Below are 13,112 nucleotides of genomic sequence, written 5' to 3' on the forward strand. Positions count from 1 at the left end.
TCAACTCATTCAAATTTGTTTGTTGTTGTTGTTTTTTTTTTAAAGACCTTCTGAGTTGCTAGCTCAAAGATGATGGGGAGAGGGGTTTCTATTCAGAAATTTCTCCATTCCCCATTTCTGGAACTGGGTCTTTTATTTGTAAGCACTGGGATATCAACACCATGGAGAGAGATGTTAAAACTTGGACTTTGAGATGGGATGACTACAAGGCAATATTCTCTTCCCACCTTTCTTCTAGAAGATTCAACCAGTTAGAATTTCCAGAGTCTGACTTGATTTTTACTCCAATTCATATTTGAACTGAACACTTTTTAGGAAAAGCTATAAGAAATGAGTAAAGAGAAATTCTACCCAATTTCCTCTTTATAAGTGAGAATTCAATGTCCCTAAATCCCAGGTGAAAATACAAACTTTGCTTCATTTATCACAATGCCCAGATCCCACAACTATCTTTTTAGAAGGGAAGGATTAATTAAAGTAGTTAATGATTCAACTCGGTTGAAAACATTCCTGACCTGTCTTCCTCCATCTACTCCATCCAGAAGAAATGTACAAGTGTGGTTTAATTAGAAGGAAAAGCTAAGGAAAACCAATGCCCCACTGTATCATACCCTCCAGTAGTGCATTATTGTTTTCAGGGTAAGGTTCTTGGTGCTGCCCAACATCAGCCCTACTCCAGTCACTACGGAGCTCCAAATTCTTGATAAACTCTTTCTCAGGGTGGGCAGCTAGGTGGCACAGTGAATAAGGAGCACGGTGTTTAGAATCAGGGAGACTCACCTTCATGAGTTCAAATCTGGCCTCAGACACTTACCAACTGTGTAACCCTAGGCAAATCATTTAACCCTGTTTGCCTCAATTTCATCATCTGTATAATGAGCTAGAGAAGGAAATGGCAAATCACTCTGGTATCTTTGCCAAGAAAATCCCAAATGGGGTAAAAGAGTAGGACACAAAGGAACAACAAATCTGTTTCAGGGAAGCTATATTAGGGCAGGCTCCCTGGCAGCTTGCTCTGGGAGAGTCATTTGCTTTGTACTATATTAGTATGCCTCCTTCAAAAAATTATATTTGTCCACTCCTGGATATTCATTTGGTTTGTCCAATTAGAATGGGGGTTCCCTGAGGGCAGGAATACATAGCCTAGGGGCCTGAGAATAGGTCCTGCCCTACCCCAGGGCCACTTTAGGCTAAGAGGTCCCCACAGCAGAAAACTGTCTCTTCTTTTCTCTTTTTCCCCAGATTTCAAAGTAGGTTAGTTCTACATACACACAGTGGGTGCTCCACAGAGTGTACTACCTCACTTTTAAAGTCAGTTAAAGAATTGGGAGAGGGAGAGGTCACTAGATGCAAATTAGAAGAATCAGCATGACTAATCCCCTACTTCTCAATAGCACTTTTACTTCCTTAACCCTCTCACTTCTATCCTTTTATCCTTGACATAATCCTGAAAGGGGATTTTTTTCAGACCAGGAAATAGAGCCTGGTAGCCCAGGGAACTGAAGCATCATCCTGAGTCACACCCAGTGAGTCAGAGGCAGAGCTGAGACCAGAACTCTGATTTTCTAACTCTCAGACTGAAGATCTTCCCATTAATCCAACTGAACCAGGCTTTGATAATTTCCAAAGAATTCACACATATAATAGCTTCATTTGAGCTTCACCAAAACTATGTGAAGCAGGTAGAATAGTCATGGAAGTGTAGTAAATTGCAAAGAACGTTTAATAAAAAGTAGGATTTTTTTTCTAGTCCTGGTTCTGCCTTTATTAGCTGTGTGCTCTTCAAGAAGCTACTGAATCCCTGAGTCTCAATTTCCCAATCTGGAAGTGATGGAAGTGATATTTGCCCTGTCTACTTTTTTTTTTTTTTTTTTTTTTTTTTTAGTGAGGCAATTGGGGTTAAGTGACTTGCCCAGGGTCACACAGCTAGTAAGTGTTAAGTGTCTGAGGCTGGATTTGAACTCAGGTACTCCTGACTCCAGGGCCAGTGCTCTATCCACTGTGCCACCTAGCTGCCCCTCCCTGCCTACTTTTTAAAGTTGTTGTGGGGCAAAATAAGATAATACGGGCAAAAATGCTTTAAAAATGGTAAAGCCCCATACAAATATAAAGTGACATTATCATAAGAGATGGCCTTAGGAGGAACATTAATTTAAATTGCGAGTTTGGGAACCAACATAAGTCAAGTAACAGGCTTAATTTTAAACCAAATGTTATGAGAAGTGGGCATCAGGGAGAACTGGTTTAATCTAAACTTAGAGATCATACGAAGACGTTACTGTTTTTCAACTAAATTGAATTGTCTACAATCTCTTCCTCTGACTTTTCTTGGAATCAGAAAGGAAGGGGACCTGCAAAGTGTTCAGTTCAAATGGGGTTTGAAGTAAAGATTAAAAAGTCAGACTGGACATTCTAACTGCTTGAATCTACCCCCAAAAGGGGGGGGTGAGGGTAGCCACATAGTCATTCCCATCCTAATTAAATTGTCTATAATACCATAGAAAATGAATTGACATACAGCTTCAAAAAAGAAGGCAGGTTGATCATTATTGTTACTGTTATAAATACCCAGGTTATAGATTTTTTTTAGGTGGAGGAACCATTGCTTCTCCCTTAGTAGTGGGGGGGTGGGGGGCAGTTAAAACATGCAAATCCAATTTTCTTTATATTGCAGCAGTTAGCACCCAAGCTATTCACAGCATGCGGTGCCTTCATCAAATAAACCTATCCTCAGAAAGGACCTTGCTTTCTTCAAGAACTGCAAGCTGATAGAGTTTAGCTGCTCTGAGGAGAAAGCTGAGAAAAGGTGAGAACCCAACCTCAAAACAGGTACTAAACTACTTGAAGATGAACTCTAGAATTCTCTTATGTAACTAAAATTTGGGGATCAGTATATAGTTGGCACCTCTGAGATCCCTTATAGCAGTTAAGTTGAACTCAAATGGAAACAGGATTGACCATTACATACATAAAAATACCTTTAGGCTACATATTGAGTTAGTTTTAAAATGTAATGTTATCTATATGTTATTGCATTTTTAATTATTTTGTTAAATATTTCCCAATTACATTTATACTTGTTCAGGGCATATTCAGGAGTTTGGACCAGGAATTTGACATGTTTGCCTTAACACCATACTAAAGGCAGCTCATATAACCCAAACAGTTGTTTGAGATTGGAGGGTCCACTATCAGAACAGTCATTAAACTAGGATCAAGGGAATATGTCATCATGCCAAGGAGAATATCTTTTCTTCCTTTGGGCACTGGCAGCAGAAGCAACAAGTAAGCTCAGAAAGGCATTTCTATTTGAGACTGACCATAGTGTTTATATCATCCTTTCAGTTCCAGGCTGATGCCATTCATCATTTAAACACAGGTAACACCCCTAAATTTCCTCTTCAGTTAGAGTTGATCTGTCATCCCATTTGCCCTGTACTAGACACCCATGGACCACAAGAAGGCCTGATTCTCCAGGTCCATTATATGCCCATTTCTTGCATATAACCAACTTTCTCCCTTTTCTCAAGTGTAGTTCTGATGGGTCTTTGTGTTTCTAAATGTTGCACCCTGACTTGGTGAAAACCCAGGTTGTCTGACTAGAAGTGCTTGAGGAACTTAACTTCCTGATAAGAGTGCCATACATCTAAGTTCAAGGACAAAGTATACAGCAGAGCTAGATGCTAATAGAAGTCTGTGAAGAAGGCTATGAAAAACCACATAAAATATACTTTGGGGGCTACCTTCTTCCCCTATAAAACAAAACTCTGTACTCTTGTGATAAGTTATTGTTTATTTATAAGTCCACTAAATAGCCCCTATTTTTAAGGTGGTTGAATGAGAAAGGAAATAGAAATTATGAGCCAAGATAAAAATTAGAGGATAACCTGCAGGCATCATTATGATCCAAGATCATCAGGTCCATAAGGATCATGAGAAATTGAGAATCATTTAGAAATGACTTGGCAATGATGCCAAAGCTCTGTGATTCAGCTCATTTATCCAGGAATAGGTTTCTTAGAAACTTAACTTCTTTGAAAGCTAATGGAACACCTCGCTATGAGAATGAAAAGGAAATCAAGGGTCGATTATACTCACAACAGGTTTATTTGGTGAAGGTATCACATGCTGTGAATAAGATACATTAGGTGCTAACTACCGTAATATAAGGAAAATGGGATTGACACATTTTAACTGCTACCTACTGCTAAGGCAGAAGATGTAGATTCTTCCCAAGGAATCGCCACTAAACAGAGAGTTCATAATCCAGGTATTAATAACAGAAATGGCAAAGACCAAAACAACTCTCTCTTTCAAAGCCATGGGTCAAGCCAGTTTGCAGTCTCTGCTGGAATTTAGATGAAGTATTTAATTTTTGAAAATATTAACACTTAGCATTTTTATAAAGCTTCCTTCCTTCCCTCCCTCCCTCCATCCATCCATCCATCCATCCACATAGGGAATCTTACCCTTACCTGCGGGCATTTTACCCAAAAGAATATAAATTTTGATTGCTGAAACCTCACAAGATATCTTGGGGTTTGCAGGCTAATTTTTTTTTCTCTTCACTACCTATTTATTCTATCATTTAAAAAAAAACTGGGACAATTAACTCTTTTGCCTCATGCAGTTAAATTTATGGAGACACAGCACTGGAAAAAAACAGGCTTTGATAAAGTCCGTTGGGATTAAAATGGAGCTACTCGACAATACCTTAAACCCAAATCACTCTGGCTCTCACTGATTATCCAACAAGAGGTCCCAGCCCAAACCTCATTTGGTCCTTGTTTGGGTTTGGATGGCTCAGAGTGAGTGTAAATAGCAATTATTTCTGTTTGGGCCAGAAACCCTGAGGGTCTTTCCCTCCCAGATTGATATTTTTTGTTTTGAGTAGGTAAAAGAAGCCATTTTTTGGCCTCATTTCTTACCTAGTCTTAATCACTAAATGGGCATTGCCTCTGAGACCAGGGAAAAACCTTAGCTTTAAAAGGTCAAAATCCCCCACTGCATCCAGGGCCATCTCCAGTTGTCCTGATCTATATCTTGCTACTGGACCCAGATGGCTCTGGAGGAGAGAGTAAGGCTGGTGACTTTGCACAGCCCTCCCTCACTTAAATATAATTCACCAACTCAAGACATCACCTTTCTGGTGTCATTGGCCCTCTTCCAGAACAAGAACAAAGGACAAACAATAATGCTTTACAATATATGAAGTGCTTTGAATACATTAGCTGATTGATCCTTATAACAACTCTATGAGGTAGGTCATGCAAATATTACATTCCCCACTTTCTAGACAAGGGAACTAGGGCAGAGAAACTAAGGGTCTTTGTTAAGGTTACACATCTGGCTAGTGGCAAGGTAAATAATGAACCCAGATCTTTTCATTCCAAATTCAATTCCCTTTCCCTTATATCACCATTGCCTTGATTGCTTAGGAATCAGTCATTATGCTAAACTCTCGGGATATAAAGATAAATAGGACACAGACCTTGTTTTCAAGGAATTAATAATCTAATTGGGGAGGCTGGTTAGGAAGAGTTGTTTAATACTCATCCCAATGACACAGATTCCAACTGAAGTTCACTTGGTCATTGTATTGCATAGCATCCTATCATGTTCAGAATGCAAATTTATTCAACATTTTCATTTTTATCATCTGTCCATCTTGTATACACCTTCACACTTGGCTATGGCAAATCTTAGAACATATATCATATAAAATCATAATCTCCAGAATGGAAAAACACTACCTGACTTACTCCATATATAACTTGATATCATAAACTGGTACTTTAGAAAGAGTTTCATATTACAATGGACTTAAAGGACCAAAAACCAATCCCTTCAACCTTTGTCAATTTCACATGCATAAAGGGCACATTCTGATATTCACCAGACATTCCCTATAACTAGTCCTTAAAATGGGGTAGGAAATATGAGACTGGACACTGAGCCTGAGTAATATCCCATTTCTTCTCAGAAGGGTAAGCCCTCTGACATGCATTTTAGATAAATAATCCATTCAACTTCCTTGCTTCTCCCATTTCAAGTCTTGCTTATGACCCAGATTCCTCATTGGGAGACCACCTAAAAGACAGAAAATGTTGAAGAAAAAAATGACTTCTTTCCCTCTCCTTCCTCTGAAACTTTATAGGTCTAGCACAAGGCTAGATAATTCCAACATCTGCAACATCAGTGAAGGAAGAGACAAGCAGGGCTAAAACATGCATAAAAGTACTGCCCATCAGAATGAGAAATTCCCTCCTGCCTGGTTAACTCCTGCTCCCCTAGGGAAACAAGGAAAATGGGAGTGACAAATACCTGCAAAAAGAATCAAAGAGACCATTTTCAAGGTCCTCCAACTTAATGAATGGCTTATTGCTGATGATTTTTTTAACCTCCAAAAATAAATCTTCCATCTCTGAAATGAAAGAAATACAGAGGGTCTTCTTCTGCTGGGGTAATGGGACTGAGAGAGGAGGCCTTGATAGGAGGAACAGAAAGCTAGGTAAAGGGAACACTGACTTCCCAATGAATAACACTGTAGAAGAGAAATGAGAACCACAGAAAGAATCAACATGGGATGGTGCTTTTCATTCATTTTCCAAGAATTTATTAAGCAACCCAGTGAAAGGTATCGTGCTAAGTTCTTGGAGGAATGCAAAATTAAATAAGACATTGCCCCTGCCTTCATGAAGTTTGGAATCTAAAAGTAATTAATCCTGGTGCTTCTTCATCATTCCTAAGGAGATAAAAGAGCTGCCTTTAAGATGAGCCATAAATTAGCCTTGGAAATAAACACATATGCTTGTCCTTTTGTCTATAAAAGTGTTACTCCTGATCCACCATCAGTAGGATATGTTTTGCTACAATAAGGAAGTCAGGATAGCTGAGCTGTGAGAATAGTAAACAGAAGCTTCAGGCAATAACCCAAGAATCAGGAGCTTCTCTCCTACTCGAAGGCAGACTGCAGCCATTAGATAAAAACAGAGAAGCATAACTTTTAGGCTCATTTTCATAGAGCTGGCCCATTCTGCTGATGTTGTAAAGCCGATCCTCTTGGAAGGAGAAAGAAGCAGTTGGCCAAAAGGCAGAACTGAACAGCAAGAGTAGACACTGCTCCTGGGTGACTCTCCCTATGAGTTTCTGTGTTCTACAGGCTGCTGTGTGGCCCTGGAGACCTCTTGTGTGCAAGACTGTGCTGAAAACTACCTGAGGTCTTGGGCAACCTCATGGAAGGGCTTGGCAGTATGGTATGAGGTCAACCATGGCTTGTCAGATGTAAAGAGACCCTTGGCCATCCAAGGTCAAGCAGCCTTGACCACAAGTATTTTAAGTAATTTATTCTAGTAGAGGAGACAAGCTTTCACTGAACTTCCCACACTCAACTCCAATCCTTACTGTGACATGCACCTACAGACCTGTGAGGCAGGTGAGCAGAGTTCCACATGGAATCTGCGGTCAGGGAGCTCCGTGTGAAATTACCAGGCCCCCAGGGATCAAACCCCTGATGTTGCCCTCATTTATGCAAGCCTCTAATGAACACTGTCAAGAGAGGAAGAATAATGACTTACTCCAGACAAAGTGAGGAGAGAGAAAAGAAATCGCTGATGTTTCTCATTTTCCTACCTCTAGAAGTACAGTACAACATTCAGTATGCATGATATATTTTAGGGACTAGTATTTAAAAGGGTGATTTAAATGCCGTTTTCATCCAGAGCTAAAACCTACACTGTGACAAGAAATAATGTTACTGTCATCCAGTGGCTTCTCATCCTCTAACTATGTATTTGAATTTCCCTGTCCCCTCTAAACCATAGCATCCACGGCTCAGGAAGATTAACAAGTGGCTAACAGTTCTGCTTTCCTGTTGCCTACTCAGGAGTCTAGGACCACATAGAATGAGGACTGGCCAACTGGCACCATTAGTTTGAGAGGTAGAAGTCTGCCACTGAACTCGGCTGCCCTGCTTCACAGTTTCCTCCCAGAATCTAGCTCCAAAGACTGGCCCAAGATCCTCCTTTCCTCCCACAGGGAGATAGTGACAAGGGAGCTTTTTCATTTCCATACTAGGGGAGTCTGAGGATTTATTCCAATTCAATCTAATAGGTATTTATTTGCTTCCCCTGGAACAATGATGTACAATTTTACCCTAATTAAATCCTAATTGCAAATTTGATGATTAGACCCTGCCATAAATTAGGACTGTGGCCACATGGACTATTTGGGGGATGTTTAAAAATATTTTAATAAGATTGTCTGGTAAACATGGAGGGCATTGCGGGTGGGGGAGAGGAAGAAAGGAGGAAGTAAATATGAAAGAAAGAAAAGGGAAGGGAGGAAGGAAGGGAGGGAGGGAGGAAAGGAGGAAGGAAGGAAGGAAGGAAGGAAGGAAGGAAGGAAGGAAGGAAGGAAGGAAGGAAGGAAGGAAGGAAGGAAGGAAGGAAGGAAGGAAGGAAGGAAGGAAGGAAGGAAGGGAGGGAGGGAGGGAGGGAGGGAGAGAATAGTGAAGAAAAGAAGAAGAGAAAAAGGGAGGGAGGGAAGGAAGCCAGTGACAATAGTCCATTGTACTATTGATACTATAGATCAGGATGGATATTAGATTTCACTGGTATAGGAAACTCCCTCCACCAATGCGGATCTGCTCCTGCTTCCCAACTTACAGTCTTATAAAGTTGCAATTTGCCTGTGTGGATGATGAATGACTTGGACCCAGGCTTTCCCTTCTCAGAGACTGACTCACTAACTGCTTAGCCAATAAAAATGTCCCACTGAAGGCCTCCTTTGGTATCTGCTCCCAGCATGGAGGTGAGGCTGGGCTCTCAAAGGCTATGCCATGTAGGACAAATTTTGGCAAGTCCAATCAATCTGGAAAAAATTCTAGTAGAGCCCTGGTGCTGAACTGACTGCCTACAGTTTCAGTCCAGCCTAAGACTCAGTTCAGAGAAGCTCATAGCAAGAAGGCTGGCCACAAAAACTCATAAAGATCATGAAATAAGGCATGGCGGGGGGAGGAGGGAGTGTCGGGGTAAGATCAGTGCCAGTAAAGGATAGACTCAGACCAATGAAGTTGCAGCAACTTGAGCAATTCTTTTCTTTCTTTCTTTCTTTCTTTCCTTGGTCAGTGGCCACAGTGCCTAGAACCCACATTATCTCTCACAATTTTCTCTGCCCATATGCTGTCTACTAAAGAGAACCACCCTGCATGTCAGAACCAGGATTACACCCCTTGCCCTTACCTCAGCCAAGCGGGAATGTTTGTGGACGTTTTCACCCTTCTGCACACTGGGAGCCAGCTGCTGCAGGACGCCCCTGCTGCTTGTCAGTGCTCTGGTTAGCCGGGCAAATTTCCCCCAGCCTAAAGGAAACAAGAGAGGAGAGAGACATTCTGCTACATGCAATCAGAATACAGATAACCAGCCTTTTACATAGCTATTTCTAGAAATGGATACCCTTCTCCCACCCTTGTCCATTAATCTCCTACTTGCTCATGTATTAAGTTTCCATCATTTACATAGCATTTCCCATAATTCACACTCACTGCTCAGAAAGACTTAAGAAACAATGCCTCCTTTTTTCTTTTTTGCTGCATCACACTTAATTAGATATTATGCTTTATTTTCTGTAAGTGCTCCAGTGGTTAGAGCATTGGACTTGGACTTTGAAAAGAACCAAGTTCAAATCTTGCCTCAGACATGTACTAGCTGACCCTGGGCAAGTCACTTATTCTCTATTGGTCTTAATGTCCTCATCTATAAAACAGGGATAATGATAACACCTGCCTCCAAGGGTTGTTACAAGGAATAAATGAAATAACATGTAAAGCACTTTACAAACCTTAAAGTGCATGCTTTAGAGGACACCTTCATACCTACCATCTCATATTTTCCATAATTAGGTTAGATATTTCCATTTCACAGATGGGGAAACTGAAACACACATCCGATAGTACAGAAGTGATTTTCACTAAGGACACAGAACAAGTGAGAGAGTCAGAGGCAATAATGAACTGACTCCCAGAGAAGAATTTCTTCCCAATGCTGAGTTCATCGGGATAGTTGATTCATTTTTAAGTCTCAGGCTGGTTCAGAATTAGACTATCTAACAAGGTTTCCCCAAGGGTTCATTGAAGTTGGCAGTATTTTGGAGAGCCAAGATTTGCCCCCAACCTCCTGGTCCTAAAGCACTTAGGGTGACAAAAATGGTTTCACACTGTGGACTAGATCCGATGGAAACTGAGTCATCAAATGGCTATCCTAATCACTCTGCCACTGGAATCTCTTTGGAAAAACTGAGACTCAGAGTTTAAATGGCCTACCCAAGATCTCATGGTGGAGTTATTTTGCTTGGCCCCGGAGGGTAGGACTAAAAACAGTGGCAGAAGCTACAGAATGGCAATTAATTAACAATTGGAGCCATCTAAAAGTAGAATGGGCTGTCTTTGGAAGAAGTTTTCATCATCACTGGGGGTCTCTGACCAGAAGTAGGATGACCACACCTTAGGGGTGATACAAAGATGGTTTCTGCTTAGGTACAAGTTGGACTAAATTATCTCTGAGGTCTCTCTCAGTTCTGAGAGCTTATGATTTGGTAAATGCCAGAGCTAGGACCAGAAAGCAGAACTTTTGATTCTCAGCTCTACCTGTGACACCATGATATTTCTTTTGGGGGTCATCCCTCCCAAGAGGCTGAAAACACAATGGGTACCCAATAATTGTTTATTGAGTGATTCTATGAGAATGATGGAAGGAGGTAACTATTACATAATAGGAATTCCCAGCAATAGTCAGCAAACTAATAAATTTGCATTATCCCAGGACTCTGAGTCCCTGAGAGATCACTCAGGCTCATCTCCAGCTTCCAAAAAGGACCTGCTCCTAAACTACATGAGATAGAAAAGGAGATTTTCCTACTTTGAAAGATCTCACTGTCTAAAACCCTTATCTCCTTCAAATTCTCAGCAAAGACAGGGCAGCATATAGTGTACAGAACACTGCACCAGGCATCAGAAATCCTGCATTCAAGGCTTGGTTCTACCTCTTACCTATGTGATTTGGGGCAAGTCACCTTATTTCTCACACTCAGTTTCCTTCTTTGTGTAGAAGTTGGTTGGACTAGTTGAAGTAGCATGGTATAGTGGGGAAGGAATTGGTTTCAATCTCCCCACAGACAATAACTAGTTGTCTGGGGGGCAGCTAGGTGGCGCAGTGGATAAAGCACCGGCCCTGGATTCAGGAGGACCTGAGTTCAAATCCGGCCTCTGACACTTAACACTTACTAGCTGTGTGACCCTGGGCAAGTCACTTAACCCCCATTGCCCTGCAAAAAACAAAAAACAAAAACAAAAAACTAGCTGTGTGACCTTGGAGATGTCATTTAATATCTCTGGGCCTCAGTTTCCTCACCTGTAAAACAAGGGAGTTAGATTAAATGGCTCATGACTCTATGCTGATCTCTAGGGTCTTTTCTGACTCTAACTTCCATGATACTAATTTTCCATGTGATCCTGAGACTCCAAAAAAGGGAACTAAAATACTTGTCTGGCAGTTACATATAGGGTTGTCAGGGTTAGGGCTGGTTTCTAGACATTCCACATAGCTGCAGAAAACTGAAACCTAGGTTTAAAGTCCATGCACTTGCACTTGCATGCACACACACGCACGCACTCATACATACACACACAAGCATGCATGCATATGCACACACGGAGAAAAGACTACAAATACGGAACAATTCTACATGACAACTAAAAGTAGGACAAGAAAATTCTATTTTTTAACCTTTAAAAAGTATTTAGTAGGGGCATCTAGGTGGTGCAGTGGATAGAGCACTGGCCCTGGAGTCAGGAATACCTGAGTTCAAATTCAGCCTTAACACTTACTAGCTGTATAACCCTGGGCAAGTCACTTAACCCCAATTGCCTCACTAAATATATATGTGTGTGTGTGTGTGTGTGTGTGTATATATATATATATATATATATATATGTATATATATATATATATATATATATATATATATATATATATATATATATTGCTCACAGGAAGTACTCCATATGCCAAGTTTAGCCTGGAGTAAATTTCCAAGACCAATTCCAATGGTTGACATTGGAGTCAAGCAAAGGAGTGGCCTTTAAATGTGACCTTCAGTATTTCGATCTCAGTGTTTAGGGTTCGGGGGTGTTTTGTGTCTTGATGTTTTGTAAACACAGCAAGAAAAGAAAATCAGCTCTTTGGGGGTCTTATTATTCTAAACATTCTGGGCTTTAATGAAAAAGCCAGAGGAGCTCTCTGAGCTCCCTGACTCCATTAAGCAGAGGAATGATACTGCTTAGAGTCTGCTTGAAAAGCACCATATGAGGTTCCAGCTGTGAGATGGCTATTAAAGTCTATGGGAGAAAAGCAGAACAGGCCCTCTATGGGGCTCTCCAACCCCCAAAGGTCCATTTATGAAAGTGTTCAATGCAATCTGTTTTTAGGGGTGGAAAAGAATCTATTAAAGAAAGTCAATTGTTAGGTTCCTGCTGGCCTTCAGCCATGCTACTTCTCGTCTCTAGGAGATAAAGCTGAAATTGGACCCTAAAAAAAAAATCCTAAGGGACATGAAAATAAATCTGTGTGTGTGTGTGTGTGTGTGTGTGTGTGTGTGTGTGTGTGTGTGTGTGAACACAAGTGGGAGCACAGGTGTCCTGGTCTGTATCAAAACCACAATACTTATAGTCAAAGTAGGTAGTTGCCTAGAATATAACAGGGGATAGTCGTTTTATTGCTCTACCTTTTAAAAGATGGAAAATTCTACTTTCTGGCCTCTCTGGCCCCCCCCTTAATACTAGTGTTTTCCTTCTGTTAATATGCACCAATTTATCTTGTGTATATCAAATATATGTGTGTATGTATATATGTGTGTATTTGTATATATATGCATATGTTTGTGTGTATATGTGTGCGCATATGTGTGTATGTGTGTATGTGTAATGTATGTGTATGATATATGTATCGTATACTATATGCTTCGTACACATATACATACACACAGTAGATAGATGGATAGATACATACACACACACACACACACACACACACATATATTGCCTGGCATATGGTAGG

General features: G+C 40.7%; 1 protein-coding gene across 3 annotated transcripts in view; it reads right to left on the reverse strand.

The window, feature by feature from the left end:
• KCNH1 (potassium voltage-gated channel subfamily H member 1) overlaps positions 1-13,112 on the reverse strand; it is a 548,878-nt gene that overhangs the window by 483,965 nt on the left and 51,801 nt on the right. For all 3 annotated transcript variants that reach the window (XM_044004835.1, XM_044004833.1, XM_044004834.1), the window contains exon 5: positions 9,243-9,361. In XM_044004835.1, the coding sequence (XP_043860770.1) occupies positions 9,243-9,361 (119 nt within the window). The remainder of the gene's footprint in view (positions 1-9,242; positions 9,362-13,112) is intronic.

The sequence above is a fragment of the Dromiciops gliroides genome, chromosome 4 (assembly GCF_019393635.1).
Source record: "Dromiciops gliroides isolate mDroGli1 chromosome 4, mDroGli1.pri, whole genome shotgun sequence".
NCBI lineage: Eukaryota > Metazoa > Chordata > Mammalia > Microbiotheria > Microbiotheriidae > Dromiciops > Dromiciops gliroides.